The sequence below is a fragment of the Struthio camelus genome, chromosome 12, assembly GCF_040807025.1.
Source record: "Struthio camelus isolate bStrCam1 chromosome 12, bStrCam1.hap1, whole genome shotgun sequence".
Lineage (NCBI taxonomy): Eukaryota > Metazoa > Chordata > Aves > Struthioniformes > Struthionidae > Struthio > Struthio camelus.
In genome coordinates this window covers 18,069,402-18,089,379 of record NC_090953.1, presented here as the reverse complement: position 1 = coordinate 18,089,379, position 19,978 = coordinate 18,069,402, and the positions used below count along the sequence as shown (strand labels likewise).

Genomic DNA, 19,978 nt, shown 5'->3' with positions numbered 1-19,978 from the left:
ACATCCCAGAAGGGGGGCGGGCGCTGTGCGTGCTCGGCGGAACCTCCCAGAAGGGGGGCGGGCGCTGCGCGTGCTCGGCGGAACCTCCCAGAAGGGGGGCGGGCGTGGCGGGCGCTGCGCGTGCTCGGCGGAACCTCCCAGAAGGGGGGCGGGCGCTGCGCGTGCTCGGCGGAGCCTCCCAGAAGGGGGGCGGGCGCTGCGCGTGCTCGGCGGAACCTCCCAGAAGGGGGCGGGCGTGGCGGGCGCTGCGCGTGCTCAGCGGAACCTCCCAGAAGGGGGCGGGCGCTGCGCGTGCTCGGCGGAACCTCCCAGAAGGGGGCGGGCGTGGCAGGCGCTGCGCGTGCTCGGCGGAACCTCCCAGAAGGGGGCGGGCGTGGCGGGCGCTGCGCGTGCTCGGCGGAACCTCCCAGAAGGGGGGCGGGCGTGGCGGGCGCTGCGCGTGCTCGGCGGAACCTCCCAGAAGGGGGCGGGCGCTGCGCGTGCTCGGCGGAACCTCCCAGAAGGGGGCGGGCGCTGCGCGTGCTCGGCGGAGCCTCCCAGAAGGGGGGCGGGCGCTGCGCGTGCTCGGCGGAGCCTCCCAGAAGGGGGGCGGGCGCTGCGCGTGCTCGGCGGAACCTCCCAGAAGGGGGCGGGCGCTGCGCGTGCTCGGCGGAACCTCCCAGAAGGGGGCGGGCGTGGCGGGCGCTGCGCGTGCTCGGCGGAACCTCCCAGAGGGGGGTGGGCGTGGCGGGCGCTGCGCGTGCTCGGCGGAACCTCCCAGAAGGGGGCGGGCGTGGCGGGCGCTGCGCGTGCTCGGCGGAGCCTCCCAGAAGGGGGGCGGGCGCTGCACGTGCTCGGCGGAACCTCCCAGAGGGGGGTGGGCGTGGCGGGCGCTGCGCGTGCTCGGCGGAACCTCCCAGAAGGGGGCGGGCGCTGCGCGTGCTCGGCGGAACCTCCCAGAAGGGGGCGGGCGCTGCGCGTGCTCGGCGGAGCCTCCCAGAAGGGGGGCGGGCGCTGCGCGTGCTCGGCGGAACCTCCCAGAAGGGGGCGGGCGTGGCGGGCGCTGCGCGTGCTCGGCGGAACCTCCCAGAGGGGGGTGGGCGCGGCGGGCGCTGCGCGTGCTCGGCGGAACCTCCCAGAAGGGGGTGGGCGCGGCGGGCGCTGCGCGTGCTCGGCGGAACCTCCCAGAAGGGGGGCGGGCGCGACGTCGAGTGGTGCCTGAGGCGGCGGCGGCTGAGACGGAGGGCGGTTCTGCGGGTAGGCGTGTGCGGGGCGGCTTGTGGTCCTGATGGTCCCTAAATGTGGCAGAACTCTGGGCGAACTAGAAAGGGGTTCAGTTGTAGGGGGTTTTCTTCACAGGCTCATTTGTTCTAGTGTCTGTGTCCCGAGTTTCCTCAAAAGCGCCGCTGCCGCAGCTCGTGCGCGAGCAGCCCAGCCATCAGGGGTGCGGTGCTCTCTGGAGAGGTGGGGGTGTGCCGGCCCCGGGAGCCTGCCTCCTGCCCCGGGTCTGTAGCTCCCCTTTTCAGGGGCGTTGCCACCTTGCTACGTGAGCAGGTCGTGGCTGGTTTGTCTGGTGCAAAGCAGTGATTTCTCGAAAGTGGAGTTACAAGAAGTTTTAAGGGTTTTGGGGGGTTATTAGGCTGTGAACCCTGGATGAGGAGGAGGACTGGTTTTGGCATGCTTGCTTACACCTCCAGCTGGGTGTGCTGCTTTTCTGGCCTCCTTGCTGCTTTTCTGGCCTCCTTGCTGCTTTTCTGGCCTCCTTGCTGCTTTTCTGGCCTCCTTGCTGCTTTTCTGGCCTCCTTGCTGCTTTTCTGGCCTCCTTGCTGCCAGCCCAGCGAAGAGTCCTTAGCCTGAAGTCTCGTTTAAGTTCTAGTTTGAGCTCCTACTGTTCAGTGTTGTGCAGGAGCATCTAAATTTCGCTTCTTCCCCTTAGAAAAGGTGTAGGGAGGGGTGTGCACTTTAATTTTTCCTCTCAAACCTGTGTGCTGAAATTTGCTTTTGAACAGACCGCTTGTATTTAGGGAACAGAATGGTATTTTGTTGTAGTTGGTGTAAAGCACCTTAGGCGAACAAAAGCAACTATAAATTAGCATGTGGGTTGTTCATGTTTCTCTATTCCTGCATTCATTTTGATTGAGTGCGCCATATTGTGTGAACTTGATAAAGTGTCTTAGAAAATCATTCTTAACCTTTTTTTCACGATTATACATTATAATGCAAAAAAACCCCCTGTTTTTGAGTCTTAGTGCTTTCAAATAAAACCAACTGCAAAGCATGCTGTGTTTACTTATTGAGCTTTCTCCCGAGAGGAACAGACTTGTAATTTCAGCTTTGTGGAAAGGTGATGGTTTGTCATTGAAGGTCCAACTTCCTGGTTTTCTATATCTTGACTGAACATGTAGGAAGATCCGTTTATGGTAGAAACTTTCAAGTGCGACGTCTGTGCTATCATGCGGAACAGGTGCAGTTTGTCATTAATCTTCAGGTCCTCATGCACTTAGGTACTCACCAGGATAGCACTTAGGTACTCACAGCTGGTTTGGCAAGGACATTTAAAGAAACATAGCATGCGTTTTGGGTTAGGTTGTGTTCAGTCTGTAAAATGAAAACTAAATAGTACATGTTACCAGGATTATTTACTGAAGGCGCTTCTTTCAGTTAAGTCAGTAATGAGTGGTGTGGCTGGCTCTGTGCAGTAGCATTAGATTTCGCCCAAATTCACTATTTAATAAGGTAGTTTAAAGGGGTAGAGTGAGAATTTCTACAAAGACTTGGTTATGCTAAGGTAGGCAGGCATAAGAATGAAAAGCAGATCCATTATGACAACACGTGAAATAGTGCCTGAATAGTGAACTTACTATGTCACAGTTTTAAAAAGAGCTCATTTTTGAGTGGAAGTGCATCTTGCTGCCAGCCAGTTTCTAAAAATCTTCACCTCAAAGCCTTACTCTATTCCCTGCGTTCAAAAAGATCCTTTTGTAAAGTCTGGGATCAGATGACGTAGCAGTAAAGTATGTTGCTTTTGTGGAATCAGTCACTTCACAGCTCATTGTTTAATTGACGTTTTATGTGCGGTTGCCAAACCAATAGTGTAGTTTGACTTGAGCTTAAAATACTGAGGAAAAAACTCAAGAGCTGTGATAAAATATTGGGTAGAGGAAGGTGTCAAGCTACATGTAAGGTTGATTAGCAGTGGAATACTTATTACTAGTTTGGTATCTTGTTTTACAAGTGAGCTCTAAAATCTGTTTGTTTTGCTGCAATTTATGAATAGTAAATGTTCAGTGTTGCATAAATCCGAATGGGAAATCCCCCTTACTCAGTAAGGGCAACTCAGTTAACAGATTACGCTCTTATTAGACGTTGAAAAATACTTTAAATCTTAGAAGTAGGTTGTCCATTTGCATCAGAGGAATGTTTCCTGTAGGTAGTAGTATTTGATATGTGACTAACTGACTCAAAGTTTTACGTTTGCTCATCAAAAGGACTTGAAGACCGGAGGGTCTGAGACTGTCAGGCACGCTTTCTCTCCGGTGTGTGTGTGTGTATGTGCTGTTCTGATGTTGTTGTTTGTTGTTGTTGGCTTGATTTTATGCAGTTTAAAGCCAGTGGTGGTTTTAATATTTCTTCCTGTAGGAGCAGGAAGAGTTCCTAATTAGAAAGGAATGAAGGACAAAAGTGAGGAAGCAAGAGTCTAATTTTACAGAGCAAGTAAGCTCAGCCTGTTTGTGGTTTTTAGCGTGCTGTATTAGTGTTACAGAAGGCTTATATATCAAATGAAAAGGAAGAGATAGGATTCAGTACAAAAATGCCATGATTAAGTAGCAAATCCGTTCAACTTTCTGGGAAACACAAATCTTTTTTCTTAGAAACTAGAAGGCAAACTTAAAATTTCAAGAATGAATATTTAAAGGATTAAAACCAAATGAGAAACATGAGGAGGAGGAAGAGTACGCCAGTGAGAGGCTTCAGGATACTTGGGACAACCAACACAGAAGATAAGGGATGCTTCAGAAACACTAAATTGCTAATTTGACTTGGTTTCAATGACTGGGAAGATCAGAAAATGTTAATTGCAGAGCTGCTGCATGATAGCTTATGTTGCAGCTTATTTAAAAAAAAAACCCTTTATGAGATGGAAAAGGACAAGTAGATTTTATTTTAAGGAATGACTGCTAGGTTATGTTAATTTGAGAGTTCTGAGAATAGTTAAGTGGGAAGCATCTGAGCTGCTCAGCATACTACACAGTTCATCATTGAAATTAGCTGTTATACTTGGGAATTAGGCTGCAGGAAATATCTCACTTTTTGGGGGTGGGATGGGGAGAACTAGATTAAATCCTTGGAATAGTAAGCTAGTAAACTGTCTTCAAAAATCAGCCAATTGAAAAATTAATTAATTGAGCATGGTATGCATAACTTCTGCAAAAAGGGAAGCAGTCCAAGGAATCTTTGTCCTCATTGCAGATTATTACAGGTTTTTGAAGACAGTTGATGACATATACATGAATGGCAATTAAAATGTAATAGCTATGTGATGAGAAGTAATGACTTTAGTGGATCAGAAATTAGCCTAGAAATTTTTAAACGTCAACAGGAAAAAATGATTCATTTTTGAACCAGAAAGCTAGCGAATGTGTGAGGAATAGATATATTCATACTGGGATTCTAAAAGTTGTTACAAGTGTCCAGGTAATTGTTCAAACTTCAGCTGACTGGGCTTCAGTAGTCTGGACTAGATTCAGTAGAAGACTGTGGCAGCCTAGGTAATGGTTGAAATTCCTTCTGAATCTGTGCAGTTGGATTTGACACCTCCAAAGAGGTAATGGGACACTTTCTTGTGCTTTTGGTATTTCACTGAGGTAGCGGAGATGTAGACTTGTTTGGTCAAATTCTCAAAACTTATGTCATATCTAAGATGCAAATTTTACAACAGATCTGTGCTAATCCTGTGTCTCCATAGAAGGTAACTAAAGTTCAGCTGAAAAGTTCCTTTTACAGAAAGCTGTTGCTAAACACGTTTTTGAAGTAACTGCAAGATCTATTTGTTGTGGCGAATTGTTACGTCTTGGCTGAAGATTAAAATAGTACACTATGGGTCAGGTAGAAAATGCTGGGAATATGACATATTAGCAGCTAATAAAGATGTATCTTTGAAAGAGATTAAACAGCAACAGATTTCAGTTACACTGTAGGATGTGACCTGAAGCTTGACGTAGTCGGTGGAATTTTATTACTTTGATTGTGGTAGCAAACTAAAAATTGCTATCAAGTGAAAAAGAATTCCGCTTGTATGTCACAGTCCCTATGTGATGCAATTACTCTGAGTTGGAAGGACACTAGGGGATAACTGCAACTTCAGTGTAACAGATGATTTGAAAAAGAATGAGTATATTAAGCAACTTGATAGCGTGAGATGCATAGTACATTCGGATGTATCTGTTTAAATAATAGATCTTCATAAAAGTAGAAGATGGTTTCTTGTTTTTTATGTTGCTCTGACCCAGAGTTCATTTGTCTTACTTCCTTTTTCTTGTATGTCGAGAGTGATGGCAGTTCTTGAGGTTTTATTTGTGATAAGCTTTCATTAGGTTTTGAGCCTGTGTTTTAGATATTTTTTAAAACTTGGTGGTGTTCTCTTAATTCTTCCTTCAAACTAAGGAATAGCCACAAAAGAGAAAATTTAAAAAAAAAAAAAAGAGGAAAAAAAGATTGGTTGGGTTATTTTTTTTTTTGCAATTTAGATTAAAGTACTTACGAATACTAAACCTAAATATCTCTCTTTGAGGTGGACTGACTATTGAGGTTAAAAGGATCTGTTCATAGATCACTTAACTGTCACCTTTCAACTTCTCAGAAGTTACGCTGATGTTTTTGGTTGTTTAAAGATAAAGGGAAAAAAATATTCTGTTTTGTTGAAGTCTTATTTTTTGTCTCCATAGATAGAGGATAGTAGAATCTTTCTGCCTTTCTCGGTTCGGTAGAAATATATGCAAGAATAAAATCATGGGCAAGAACCCTCAGAAATTCCAAGCTGGCGTTGCAACTTCAGGGCTATGCGGAAGCTACCGTAACCGCAGAGCTATTCTTCTCGAAACAATATATGTCAATAACGATTTCTTCTTGCCTGCTCCCCCTCCCCGCCCCCCCAGCCAAGAAGAGAATTAAAACTTCCAAACTAGATGGGAAGGGAACTAGCAGTGGAATGGACGACATTCAGAAGATAGGTAGTTGTATGACGTTGCTGTTAAAACATTGTTTGTAAGACCTAAGGCTAAATACTCAAATCTAGATGTTTACCTAGGTGCTTACTCACAGCTGTTGGAAATACATTGTCTAAAACAGTTTAATTCTGCTGTACCTCACTGTGCAGCTAGGTGAGTACAAAGTGGGACATAATGATTTGCAGCGAAGCAGTCTGTATGTGTGAATGTAATATGAACTGTAGTAAACCACAGAGCTTTATAACACAGCAGAATTAAACTGACTTCTAAATATCTGGAACAGTTTGAAGTAACACTTTATATATACCTCAACTATCCAGATACAGAAAGATGTCAAATGGATTAGCATAGTTTTTTAGATACAGGCACCTGTGATCTGAGGATGTTAGATAATTTCCTCTTTTTTTGCCTTTACTTATGAGGACTTGGTGTTAATTAGACTATTTCTTGTCAGTCATTGCTGGGAGACTAGAGATAAAATTAGCTGGGAGGTTCTGAAAGTTCCGAAGTTTTTACTTCTTTGGTGCAAGGTCCCGTGAATGGGCGAAAGTGTGAAAAGTCTTGCTTTGCGTCATGTTGCGACTTATCCAGACTTCTTTTTAGTGTCAAGGGCATCTATTTTGGCATCTTTAATGTGCATCAGTTTGACTTTTTAATTGCTATATATACACATATTTCCTGCAACTTAAAATGCTTAATGATTTAGTCTTGTTTCAGCACAGCTTTCCTACAAGCTCCAGTTGGCAGGGAAGTCTGGTTCATCATGCTGAGGTCATCTGCTCCAGGGTCAATGTCACATGCGGTGTTCAGAGCAACTGCTCTCCATAAAATGGAGAAACGCTCAGCAACTTTTCAGTAGCAAGCCTCATACTGAAGTTGGTTGCTGAATGTTCTTCTTAGTGCGCTAAAGGTTTTGGGTTTTTTTTAACCTTTTTTCTTTTTTATTGTTTCTGAAGAAGCTAGGCATTATTGGATTTACAATAATTTTTGGGCTTTTTCAAATAATCTTTTCCACAGTTCATAGGCTTAATGAACTTGGATGATACAAATCATTTAAATAATTCACTTCTGTGAAATGAAAGCTATAGCTCGGGTTTCTCGAATTATATGCATTAGCTTTTCAAATGGGACACTTATCTAATAAATGAGGAATCACTTGAAGAATCTAAATAGCAAAAGCAAAAATAGTTTAAGCAGTCTTGAGATCCTTATGTCTCATTACAGCAAACTAACTGACAACTTACTTCTTTCTCCTAGTAATTTTTTTGGTGGTTGTTTTAACTGCAGAATTTGGGTTTGCCACCATAGCATCATACCATGTTGTAGTTGGAGGAAAGATTTGGCAGGGCAGTTAAACGTTGGTCCAATAAAAGCTTTCAGTGTTGGATTTACCATTTGGTTGCTGTTTTATGAGCAATTAAATATGAACAGCGATTAGCTTGTGTCATGAGCTTATTGGGTTTTTTATTTTTATTGTTTTTATTTTTTAGAAGAGGCTAAGAAATTAACCAGAAATGGCACATTGCTCTGAAAACCTTTGTTCTATCTCCAGAGCAGAAAACAAAACACTGTGTGTCCTCTGCAGGCCTGATGGGATGTTATTCTTTTAATCAGATTTTGAAGGATGATTTTGGATGTATCAAGAATATATGTAAGCCCCAGAGAGCCATTGTGGTTGTTGCATATATGTTATTTATCATCACACTGTTCTTTATCGTCAGATAATTCTGAATTGTCTGCCAGAAGACTGAATTTTTTTTTCCCCCCTTAGACACTGATAAAGATGCAGCTGTGAAAAATTCCTCCTTGTATTTCACAGCCTTAGGATACTTCAGCCATATAAGGGAGAAACTATTCCTAGGAGTAAAACTTAGTACATTTTCTTTGCTGGGTCACTCTGACAAAGACAGGTACCAGTAGAGGCAACGTCTGACATGGACAGTCTGATGAAGGCTGTTAACTCGTTATGCACAAGTCACTGTAGAGCCATGCCACAGTAAAAGCCATCAGCAATTTACAAATGCACTGAGCTTATGGCCTTATACTTGTAATGAGCAGCATCTGAGGTTTATTGCTTTCCTCAGACACGCTTTGTTTCTTTAAGAAAACTGGTCAGTCAGAACCCCTTTAAGGGAGTAGGAGATTACTACTTAGAGGGCATCTGAGCATGGTCACAGAGAGAAGCATCTAGAGACCTCAGGGAATGTGTCCAAGCCACAAAGATGCAGCAAGACTCTTCATAGACCAGAAGAAACTGGACCAGAGTTTGCTGTGTCTCATACTTTGAGCTAGGAAGTAAGAAACTGACTGCAGGAACGCTGTTTATTTCTGTTCTGTCTTCCCTAGTTACTTTGAATTTTCTGTATTTAAAATCCTAACATTCTAGTATATATTCTAATAAAATGTGACTTCTCTGTTTTTAAAACACTTTTGGCTACTCTTCACTCAGTGTAAGAAAAAGATACAGAAAGTTTGGCCTCAAAATTCTGGGCAACTCGTGTTCCCATTACAATATTAGCACCAGTCGCCCAAGTAATTCCGTTCTCGCTGGAGTTTTATGTTTAAGTAGCTCTGTGAAATTCATAATGTAGTGTAAAATTATAGAAGATTCTTCAGTAGTTTGGTAAAGAAAGCACCCTTAGTTATTCTCATCCTTCTTGTAGGATGAGTCCTATCTTCCTTGCATCCTTCCTGTGAAATTTTAGCACCCTGAGATGGGTGACACGTACTTTAACCATGAATATTATCCCCTCTCCTTGAGAAGGCCAAGTTGTGCTCTGGGTACTCTGGAATGCTGAGAAATAGGTGCCGATTTATGGATTATAGTGCTTAGTATCTAGAATGCCTGATCATTCGTATCTTCAGATGATAACACTAACTTTGCTGAATTTATTCACTGTGTTACTGAAGCTACAGTAAAATACCTTCTGTTGGCTGTGTTTTGAAGAATGGAAATATTAGTAAGTGCGGGATTACTTACAGGATGGCTTAAATGATTTTTACTTCTACCAGAATAGATTTTCAAGCTTTGTTTCTTAACAGTAGAGAATTGGATGGGTGAAGAAGTTTGTGACAACTTTTGGAAGGATTTAGGATATGATGCCTTCCGATTACTGTGAAATTTTGCTGACTCTTTATAAGAGGAACTAGGAAATGATATGTCGTAACCTGTTACAATGTGCATCATGCTGTGAAGAGACTAAATTTGGAAAGATTTCCCTAACACTGAATATACTCGTCATTTAGGAAAATGTGCCATTAAAAAAGATACCTCATGAAAACTCAAAACAGTATGTTGGAATGCTTACCTTGGAGTTGCTTTCTTATTAAGTACGTTTGGTGTGTTAGTATTCAGTTCCCCTTTTTTTCCCCCTCAGATCTCAGTGTTAGTTTAATATGCATGTCCTTTTTAAAACTACTGCTGTACTTTCTGTAATGGGGATTTTTGTCTTTTTCTTCAGTGAAGGGAAGTCAGAAGTGTGAGCTGAATTGCCGTGCAATAGGATACCGATTCTACGTGAGACAAGCTGAAAAAGTAATAGATGGAACGCCGTGTGACCAAAATGGAACTTCAATCTGTGTGGCAGGGCAGTGCAAGGTAAGGTCACTATCTTCAGCAAAACTGCTGGTAGACTGTTTGTGTGGGTGTCCTTATTTAATTTATATAACAGACTGATACAACGTTGCCTGTGAAATGGTGTTTTAATTTTTTTTCTTCAGGAGATGTGAAAAATGCCAGCTCTTCTTATTACAGAGTTTCTTTCTTAACTAACCTTTCTGTCCACCAAAAGAAAACTATGGAATGCTGACAGACTGGATATAGAAGGTATTTTGGCCATGGTTAATGTGACTTGCAGTGAGCTTTTTCCACATATGTAGCTCTCTAAAGAGGTCTGTGAAAGAATTGGATCAAAAAGACTGGAAGTTTAAAAAAGAAATACAATATCTTTCTTTGTTGAATCTTTAGAGAGGAAGGGTTTTCTTTTTCCTTCCAATCTGCAACAAAATGGTTTATTCAATTACATGTTTATTTTGATTGTTTTTTAACTGGTGTCAGTGTAACTTTTCTGATTGGCCTGTTTGCCATTTGTGAGATTCAAGTCTTATTGGCTGTTGGTTTACTCGGCAATGATATTCTCTTAGAAAATACTGGGATGAACAGTTGTTTTTCAAGGATTCAGGAGGTGCTACTGTGTTGATTTTTATGTGGTCTGCTATCTAGATTCCCTTTGTAAGGGATAAATGCATTATGCTTTCTGCAAGAAGGTAACAATTTTAAGCAAAAAGTTGGAGTATTTGAAAGAATGTTTATTTGTAACTTTGATGAAGTAAGATAAGTGAAAATACGTATAAAATAATTTACCAGCAAGTGGCGTTTGATGCTTGGCTGATGTTTCCTGTATCTGTTGACGAAAGAAGCAGAAATGGGTCAGATGTGGCTCCTGAACCAAATAGTGAAAGGTCAAGTTCGGTTTAAATAGTTGGTTTGCCAGAGGAAATCTCTTAGGAATACAACTTTTTTTTCCTGTATGTCCAGATTCCTCTTACTTGTGCGCACCTGCACAGTGCCATGCATGTTTCTATTTTGTGTTTCTTAGCAGTGCAAGCAAAGCCATAGCTTTGTTTCTTTGTAGGTGATGGATCTTTGTGAAGTTGATTATTCTTTAAAGGTTCTCTTGATCTCAAACTGAATCAGAAACGGCCAGAAAACTGTTTTACTTACAGTTCTGATTTATGACTTGGAAAACTGAAAAATAAATTTAGTATACCAGGTGTTACATTTTTCCAGTAATATGCAAATGCAAAAATGTATGCTAGTATATTTGCATTGGAGCTCTGGGATAGAAAGGAAAGGTGGTGTTCTGCAGCCTGGTAGGAATATTGTTCTGAGTTTTGAAAATCACAGATTACCCATCTGGAGCACTACTTTCCAAAGCTGCCTATAAATAAAGTGGAAACAACCTAGGACGTATTTAAAATCCTCCCTGTAACTGTATAGGCTGGGATTCATGGAATCAGAGAAGAATTCAGGTCGTAAGGGCTCGTTGGAAGTCTTGTTGATCGGCACCTTACTCGGAGTAGGGGCAGCTATATTAGAGAGGTCTTGTTCAGGTTGGATTTTGAATCTGTTCCTGTGTTTGAGCATAGTCATGGTGAAAACTTTTTCCTCATGTGATTCAAATTTCCCATATTGCAACTTATGTCCATTTTCTGTTGACCTAGCACTGCACACCTCCAAGAAGGATCTGGTTCCATCTGCTCTGTACCCTCCAATTAAATGTAGACACCAGTTAAGATCTCTCCTCAGCTCTTTAAGGCTGAAGATTCGTAAGGTTTTTAGTTGTGAATTTAATTTCTCAGATGCGTGTCAGTGATTTCTTTACAAATGCCCTGTAACTGACTTTAGCTGAAAAGGTCTTTTTAATGGATTGGTCAATCTTAATGTCATAACATGTTCATGTTGCCAAGAAAAAACAAACATTCATAGAATTCATGTGTGATTTAGTGAGCTAGTAGTCTAGAATATGCTCTGTTTGCCAGATGACATCAGATAACTTCCAACAAAGAAATTGCATAATCCTGAATCCTTTCTTTGGTAATTTAGATCATAACATGGTGGGATTAAAAAAGATAAAAAAAAATCTTGTGCAAACACTTAGAGGTTAATACAGCTGTTTAAGTCTGTTGTATTTGCGTTTAAGTGACTTATAATGCAAAATATGAGCGGTTCAGTTCATAAATGCTTGCACCTTTTATTGTTTAAGTCCACAGCATAAAAAACCTCACTACTTGATCAAACTTCGCAATAGGTGAAGTTGTGTGTGTGCATACCTCACATTGTTTGTGCCTTGGGAGTATGTCCTAATTTGAGCATGATTTTCTGTATGCATCTCTGTACATGTGGGCTGTTTTTTGTTTATTTTTTTCCTCCCCTGAGAAAATCTATTTTAAACCTTTTTTATGTTTCTCATCCAACTCCCATCTTAATTTTTTGCTAGTAAATCCCTTCCTTTTTACTGTAATTTTCAACTTTTGGAAAGATTTGGATTCCATTAGAATATTTTCTTCTTGGTTTTGCATAAACATCACTTCATTGCATTTGTCTTTGCCTGTTTTGGGGAAAAATACAGAGAGCAATGATTCAATATGGTCATTTAGTATTCTTTAGTCAGAGCAGGTATGTAGTTTACCATTATTTGTACTAAACCAACTGCACATTATACTGTACTTTCTACAAAATACTCAATTGTGTTCCTTTAACTAGGAAGAGAAGTACTTAAGTACTTTGTTTATTATCAAGCATACAGCCTAAGATATTGCCCAGTTCTGTCCTATTTTAAGTGTTAAAAATACTGTTCAAAAATGTGTTAAAGCTCTTTCTTTTCTTCTTGCTAATGTTTCTTCTTTTTCATTATTTTATGCATCTGTCCTATCTCTTTCTCCTTCCCTGTACAGGTATATGTTTTGTTAGTTTGTGCTTATTTCAGTCCTAATTCTGTTATTGCTAGTTACGTTTTTGGTGGTTGAGCCTGAAGAAGTCAATGTGTGCAGCAGGTTTGTCTTGTCACTTGGGCCTACAGAATTTCATAAGGCTTGAAAAAGAATGTATTTGGCTCTTTGCTTCTTGTTAGCAAATATTATTCTGAGTTTTGAAAATCACAGATTACCCATCTGGAGCTCTACTTTCCAAAGCTGCCTGTAAGTAAAGTGTAAATAACCTCACTAACTGCATAGGCTGGGATTCATAAAATTGCAAATTGCAAATCCAGTCTGTCTTGTGTTCCTTCTTTCTGTTACCAGCTCCCAAGTGAGACTGGGCTCCTCTTGGTTTCACTGAGCTGACCTCTCTGTAGTGTAGCAAAGAAGATTGTAATCACCATCCATTTTTGATTCTGGATTGCTTTTCAGATACGGTGAAAAACATGTATGCATTTTTGACTGTTCTTTAATATGGTAGCAAACAAGCTCATCTCATGTTTGTTTAAATATGTGTGATGAAGTAGGTAAAAACAACTGTCTGCTGCTGTTTAGCTCTCACAAATGGTATAGATTAAAGACACACAACTGCTTTTAGGTGCTGGTTGTTTTCAGAATAGAAGTAAAGTTCTGTCCTCTTATAAAAGCTGTTGGGATTATAAGAAACTGATTCGGAATGAAGCTGAAAGGTATGAAAAATTCTTGCCAAAAAACTATGGTGCTTGAAAGTTATGCAAATATTTTAAGGTTTATGTCTATGTTGCAGTGTATGTACTGGCCTTTGGGTGGTAGTGCAATTTAAGTTCTCGAGTTCAAATTGTAACAAGGATGTTAGACTTGAAGAGATCAACTAATTAGCTTCTTTACAGGGCCTGTGAAAGAGTTTTATGTATAGATCTGGCACGCAATGGACCAAATTTCTCACCTTGCCTGTGTTAACAGGGCTTCTTGTTAGAGGGGATTAGCGTTTTGGAACATCAGCTGCTACTGTGTTGTGATTTGCAGGCAAGTTTAGGGCGGCAAGTTCTTGCACTGTAATTAACTGTGACATGTGAGAGTACTACTCGTTATGAAAAATAGTGGCAGGATCTACTCCTTTCAGCTCTTTCCAGCTGGATGCAACTAAATCACGGCTGCAACACAAGACAGAAGAAAGCTTTGTGTTTAGAGGACTACATAAAGAGTTTTGTGGGGGGTGGGGTGTCGTGTCCTTCCCCCCCGCCCCCCCGTGGCTGTTGTTGCTAGTCTTCCAGCAGTAGCTGGAGTGGTTTATATTTCTTGCTACATTTTTTTTGTTAGGTTCATGACTTCTATAAGCAATTATTGAAAGGTGAGTTCTCAAAAGTTTGTTCTCATAAGGATTGCATTAAGGGAAGCAGGTGAATTTTTGCTGCTTAATATATTTTTAATATATATCTTTCTACAAACTAAAAAAAAAGAGTCCATGAATTTCAACTCAAGTGGTCTGAAAGGATTTGGGATTAGCTTCTGTTTCATCTTGCAGCAAGTCTGGAGCAACTTCACTGATCACAATGTTCCCTTGAAGTGTTTACATATCGTTATCAACTACTGTCAAGAGGTTATCATGATTAAGGCAAGTTAGTTACAAAGCCAAGTTTTCAAGGATATACAGATCATGCTTCAACGTCTGGCCTTTCCAGTTGCTAACAAGGGAAATCATTAATGCCCTTCATCATATGCTTTTTAGTTTTCCTAGCCACCCAAATGCATCTTGCCAAGCAGAATCCCCAGCTGGCAATGTTCATATGTCAAACCTGGATTTATTTAGATGCAACAACTCGCTTTCATTTAATAACATTTGATCTGAGCGTATTTATGAATTCACTTACTCTCCTACCTTCATTTTATAAATGCAGTTGCTCTGTCGTGTTACTGTGTACACGACACAGTGATGCCTTTGTTTTGTAACAAACATAGGCAAGATCTGTATGGCTAGGGTGTGATTATTGGTTTGTTTAGTGGTGACCGTTACTTGCTAAACAGTAAATAAGGATCAACTTCTTAGTAGCTTTGCTGGAACATAAATCGGAGCTATAACATTAGCCTGGCACTGGAAAACTAGTTAATATTGCAGGTCTTGATTACTGTTTTGTGTGTTACTATATTAAGACAGTATTGTGACTGAAGTCTCTGGTAAGAGAGTCCAGAAAACTGAGATTAAGTTGTGAGGTGGTCAGAGAGGAGAAGTTGTAAAAGCATGTGTTGTTTATATGTATTTAGCCAGTTTTGTAAGCATGTGGTTCACAACCATCTTCTGCTTTACCCTGCATCTTCTGCTTTACTCCTGCTTGAGTTTGAGCCTATCAGGTCCTTGTCATTGCCTCTCTTGGTGGCCAACTATAGATTTCTTCACCAATGTTGCAAGAAACTCCAGAAAATTTCAATCTGGGTCAGCATGGCTCGTTCTAGATATGGGTTTTACCTGGGTGAAAGGTGTCACAGACTTCACTCCCGTTTTGCCAGTAACCAAAAGAGTTGTTGATGTCCATCTTGCCAACACTTACATATGTCTCTTGAAGTATGTGATTGTGCAGTTTGGGTTATGGATGATTGGGGGAAGTGAAGTTACAACTTCTAGAACAGTTGGTGATGGTGAAATTTAGTATTAATAATGAGTAAGTCTCTTTTAAAATAAAGTGTATAAGAGTAAGGTATGGAAGTTTGATTCTTTATTTGCAATACATATGGAAACTGGAAAGAAAATGCCTATATTGATACTGCCTTTACAAAGCTATCAAAAAAAAAAAAAAAGGCAGCGCAACCTCCTTATAAGCACATCGTTTTTCTGTGAGCTGTATTTTTGATGTCAATGTTTCATAGCTTTCCTCTGCAAACTATAAAGGAGTGTTTCATTTAAGACTTTCATCTCTCAGAAGGCACCTGGGGAATGTCTGTAAAATATCGAAGTTTAAAAATTGTTAAGATGGCCTTGTGGTCCATATACATAATTTTCCAGAACTAGTTCCCTGCCATGTGCATGCCAGCATTAGTAGAAATTGGGAAAATAAAATGCTGAGGAATAAAATAATCCTAATACGTTACCTAATGCTCAAATGCCTGTAGTTTCTCCTTAGTGTATATAGCATCTTGCTGTAGCCCACAAATGTAACTCTGCACATGAGCTGTTCAGGAAGATCTTTGAATAGACTTTAGGCAAGAGGAGGATACTGTTGGGTTCGTGGTGTTTGGTCCTCGCACCAGTTGTCATAGGAAGCAGTATACCTTTCATTAAAAGGTTAGTATTTTTCATAAATCTGACAGTTTGGCAAATGATCAGCCTCTTATAGCAGATGCTCAGCATCTTTCAGAATTGGGGAGAAATCATCTGTGGACGGCCTAGTACATGTGTGGACACACCAGTACAGACTTTCTGATGAAGCTAGTGACATATATTGCCTGTCGTCTTGGACTGGAGATGTTGTATTTCACTTAAGTACGAAACTGTCTTGAATTATATTTAATGGTGGTTAAGTAGTCTGTATGCTGTAGAGCGAACAGGGATATATACCTGAAAGATGTAATAATTAGAGAACAAGTTGATTTATGCTTTGTACTGTCTGCATCTGAGTATTTCTCTGAGAAATTGCTTTTACAGTTAACAGTGAAAACGTCTCCCTGGGAACGAAAGGTATTCAAATTTTAGTGGCAATAGATGATTTTTCCTTAACTGTACATTTTTTATCAGATAATTAAATTGTCTAAAGGAATTTGTGGTCTCTGTCACCCTCTGTTGGACATCTAGCTGCATTACCAAAACAAGAATAAAAGACTTTAAAAGACTGTTAAAAATAGTCCTTTTTGTCTGTGTGAATATTGTCTGGTTAGTGTTCTGAGTTTTCCTAATCCTTTAAATGAAAGATGGAAAATTTTGCTATAATAAGAATAATAAAAACTATAAAATGAGAAGTAGAATAAAGAATGCCATAGAGTTGTGTTTACTTTCATCTGAAATAAAGATTGTATGTGTAGAAAGTAAGGTGTTTCTTGCTTTTTGAGGATTCAGAACATAAGGCAACCAGAGGTAACTTCTGTTTAATTAGAGGCTCTGAATTCACAAAATGCAGTCGTAGCCATTACACTGAAAATGCGTTGAACAGAAGTTTTATCCAATGACCTTTCTTTTAAAAAGACTGAATGCAATTAATGCGTTACTGAGGAGAAAGACTTTACCTTTATTTCCAGTAATTTTGAATTGAGCTATAAAGTGTTCTGTTCTTATTCCACCTAAGATGGAGAAGGTTATTTAAGAAGAGCTTATTCCTGGGACTGCAATGCGATACTCTTAATCAGGAAGATGAAGTTAATCTAAATATTTTTCTGACTCTTCATAAGACATTCAGTGGTAGAGACCTTGTTTCTAACAGATTCTAAAGTGGTATGTGAAAGGCTTTGGAATTTCCAAATATTACTTGAAATCTGTTATCTCTTTCTAGTTCTGACATACGATTGCCACAATTGTAGGACAGTCTGAAACTTCCTAATTCTGCAGCCCTTCTTCCTTTTTGAGGTCCTGTATCCTATGCCTTCATTCTCCTGGAGTAAATCATTTTACTTCTTACACACTTAAATTGGGTCTCCTTTGTCATGCTTCCTTGTGACACCTGCTTTTTTGTCCAGACAGCTGTGTTTTAACCAGAGTTTTGAATACGTTAATAGTAAGTCTCTCAGAATTGTTCATCAAAATCAGATAGAATAGCCTTTTAAAATGGAAGTATTGTTTAATCAGTGATGATAAACCATGCATAATGGAAGAGGGTTTTAAAACAGAAGTCTGTACAAAAGTCCTTTTTAAAGCCTGGCCCTCTCTTGTGTCCATTCGGGGAAATGGTGCAGGAAGGTAGGAGCAACAGTATCCTTTTTTTGTACCTTTTGAGCAGCATATCAGGAGCCATTTCCGTACTTCCAGAGACAGTCTTTTCCTTCAGTCTGCTGTTTTCTTGTTCAGCTGGCCCTGGAACTGGCAACATAAACCTTGTAGCTTGTCTAGTATGAGAGGTGAAATCTTAATGCTCTTTTTTTTTTTTTTTTTTTTTTTTCCCCCCCCAGGCATAGGCCTGTAGCAAAACTTAAGTGTACAGGCTTATGATGAAATACTCTAATTTGTTTATTGTTTTGCTTCTGCCTTATTTATTCTCCCAACATTCCAATAACTGCCGTGTACAGTATTGTAAGTACTAAAACATGCCTGTTTGTTCATCAAAATGGTTATGTACTTTCTGATTTAGACTAGACTTTGAATTCTAATGAAACCATTTTTTAAAGCAATTAAATAATTTTAAAATAACACTAGACAAAGTAGGAGGAACTTGGTTATGTTCTACCTATGCAGAGCCAAGGCCTGTAACAGTAATCTTAATAATCATTTTCATTATTTTTGGATAAAATTGTTTTTCTACACACTTGAACAGTGCTCTTTGTGATGAATTTTGGAAAGTGGCTGGACTGTTTCAGTGATGATCGTATTGAATTCCACTTTTTATTTCAGAATTAATATTTGGTTTCACAGCAGCATGTTGCCTTAGGAACGCTTTTTGATATTATTATGTATGCCTTATTTTGATAATACATTTGCTACCTCTCTCTCATTACTCTAAAGTTTCACAGTGCTGTTAAGTTTGAGAATGTCTGTGGGCTTCTTCAACTTGCCATTCAGCCAGAAGTATGTATGTTCCTGTTTTGGTGTTTTGTTGTTGTTGTTTTCCATGTTTTAAAGTTGATATGTTCTTTTCCTCCTCTCCTGGAGCCAGGGGGGTTAATCCTCCTCACTAACTTCTTAAGTTCAGAAGAAAAATGGTGGTGGAATACTGAGAGATTATTAATAAATAAAAGTATGAGGAAAGAATGCTATTAAAAATTTTGGCCTTGACTATAGCTTACTTTATGTACCTATGGAGAAATATATATATATATATATATTTTCCCTACACATCTAGGACGCTTCCAATACAAGAAGTTTGCCCCAATAATTGGGAAGCTATAAACACTGATTCATTTTAATTTTGGAGAAAATGAAGAGGTTGTTCTGGAGCTGTGAGGCAAATGACAGTTGCATTTGTGGAGATATTAGTTAACCACATAGTGGCGCACTTTACATGTGGAGTACTGTTTAGCTGTTCACCTGAGGCTCAGTTTGGGTAAGATTTATAAAGATCTTTTAAAAGTATCTGACATGGGTGTATTTTTCTCTCTGGATTTTTATATTCTAGTTTCTCTTGCAGTGTAGTTTTTCATCTCCCAGCTAACTTCTGAAGTTAACTGAAAAGAGTGGAGCAGTTTTATGATGCACGCAGTAAGTAACTTTTCTAGCAAAATGACTAGCAGTAGAAACTTTACTTGCCTTTTCAGGAAAAAAAAAATGTACATCAAGTGTTGAAACCCTTGCAAACTTCATGGGGAGTGTCTCAGTCAAGCACAGAAAGCATAGCCAAACATGCCACAGCTGCGTCATATAAAAACATGTTTAGGAAATGAGCACCCATCTGTAACTCTCTGCTGATGTGCACTAGTGTCCAGTTAGCAGAACTATAAATTGCAATGTAACTGCAGATTGGGGAACTCGTAATGACTGCATGATCAGAGTAACGGGCCAGAACTGAGCGCTGTGTGGTTCTCATAAGTTAGGGTTATTCTCCTAACTCAGAAGTATTGGACTATAGACTAGCTACAGAGGCTTTGAATGGTGATTTGTGTACTGCTGATTCCCTGTACCAAAGAAAGGGGTCTTGGGCTCATTTTATGGCATGCCTTTTGAAAGTTGGAGCCAGGCTTTTGTCCGTTCTCTGTCCTCTTCTACTTATGTTTGTAGGTTCTTTGGGGCAAACTCTGTTCAGTGCTAGATTCTGTGAAGCTCTTCTCCTGTTCCTTTGGGATTACAATATTCGTTTTTATTAATAATAACCTGAGGTATAACCTAATACATGGGTTCCTACAGTAGGACCAAGGGCACATGGATGTCCACATCTGTTCTTCAGACAAATTACAGAAAATTCCAGTGGCCATTTGTTTATCTTGCTAGATTGTCCAGAAGAGTGGGATGTATTCTCCACCACAGGAGCTTGGTAAAGCTGCCATGTCTTGAGATACAAAGGCTTTGGGAACAGCCTGAGGAATCCCAGGAACTGAAACATTGGCTTGTGCCTCAATGGCACGTTCTGGCCATCAGTATTTAACTTGATCAAGACCATTTCAAGGAATAGGGAGGATGTAGTTTGGAGAATGGCAGTTTTTCTAATCAGTGTTATTGCCAGATCCTTATTTAGTTTTCTTCTTATATA

General features: G+C 40.3%; 1 protein-coding gene across 3 annotated transcripts in view; it reads left to right on the top strand.

Annotated features, from left to right (window-relative positions):
- Positions 1–19,978, top strand: part of THSD4 (thrombospondin type 1 domain containing 4) — a 428,840-nt gene that overhangs the window by 186,738 nt on the left and 222,124 nt on the right. For all 3 annotated transcript variants that reach the window (XM_068958767.1, XM_068958768.1, XM_068958766.1), the window contains one exon: positions 9,668–9,804. In XM_068958767.1, coding sequence (XP_068814868.1) covers positions 9,668–9,804 — 137 coding nt within the window. The remainder of the gene's footprint in view (positions 1–9,667; positions 9,805–19,978) is intronic.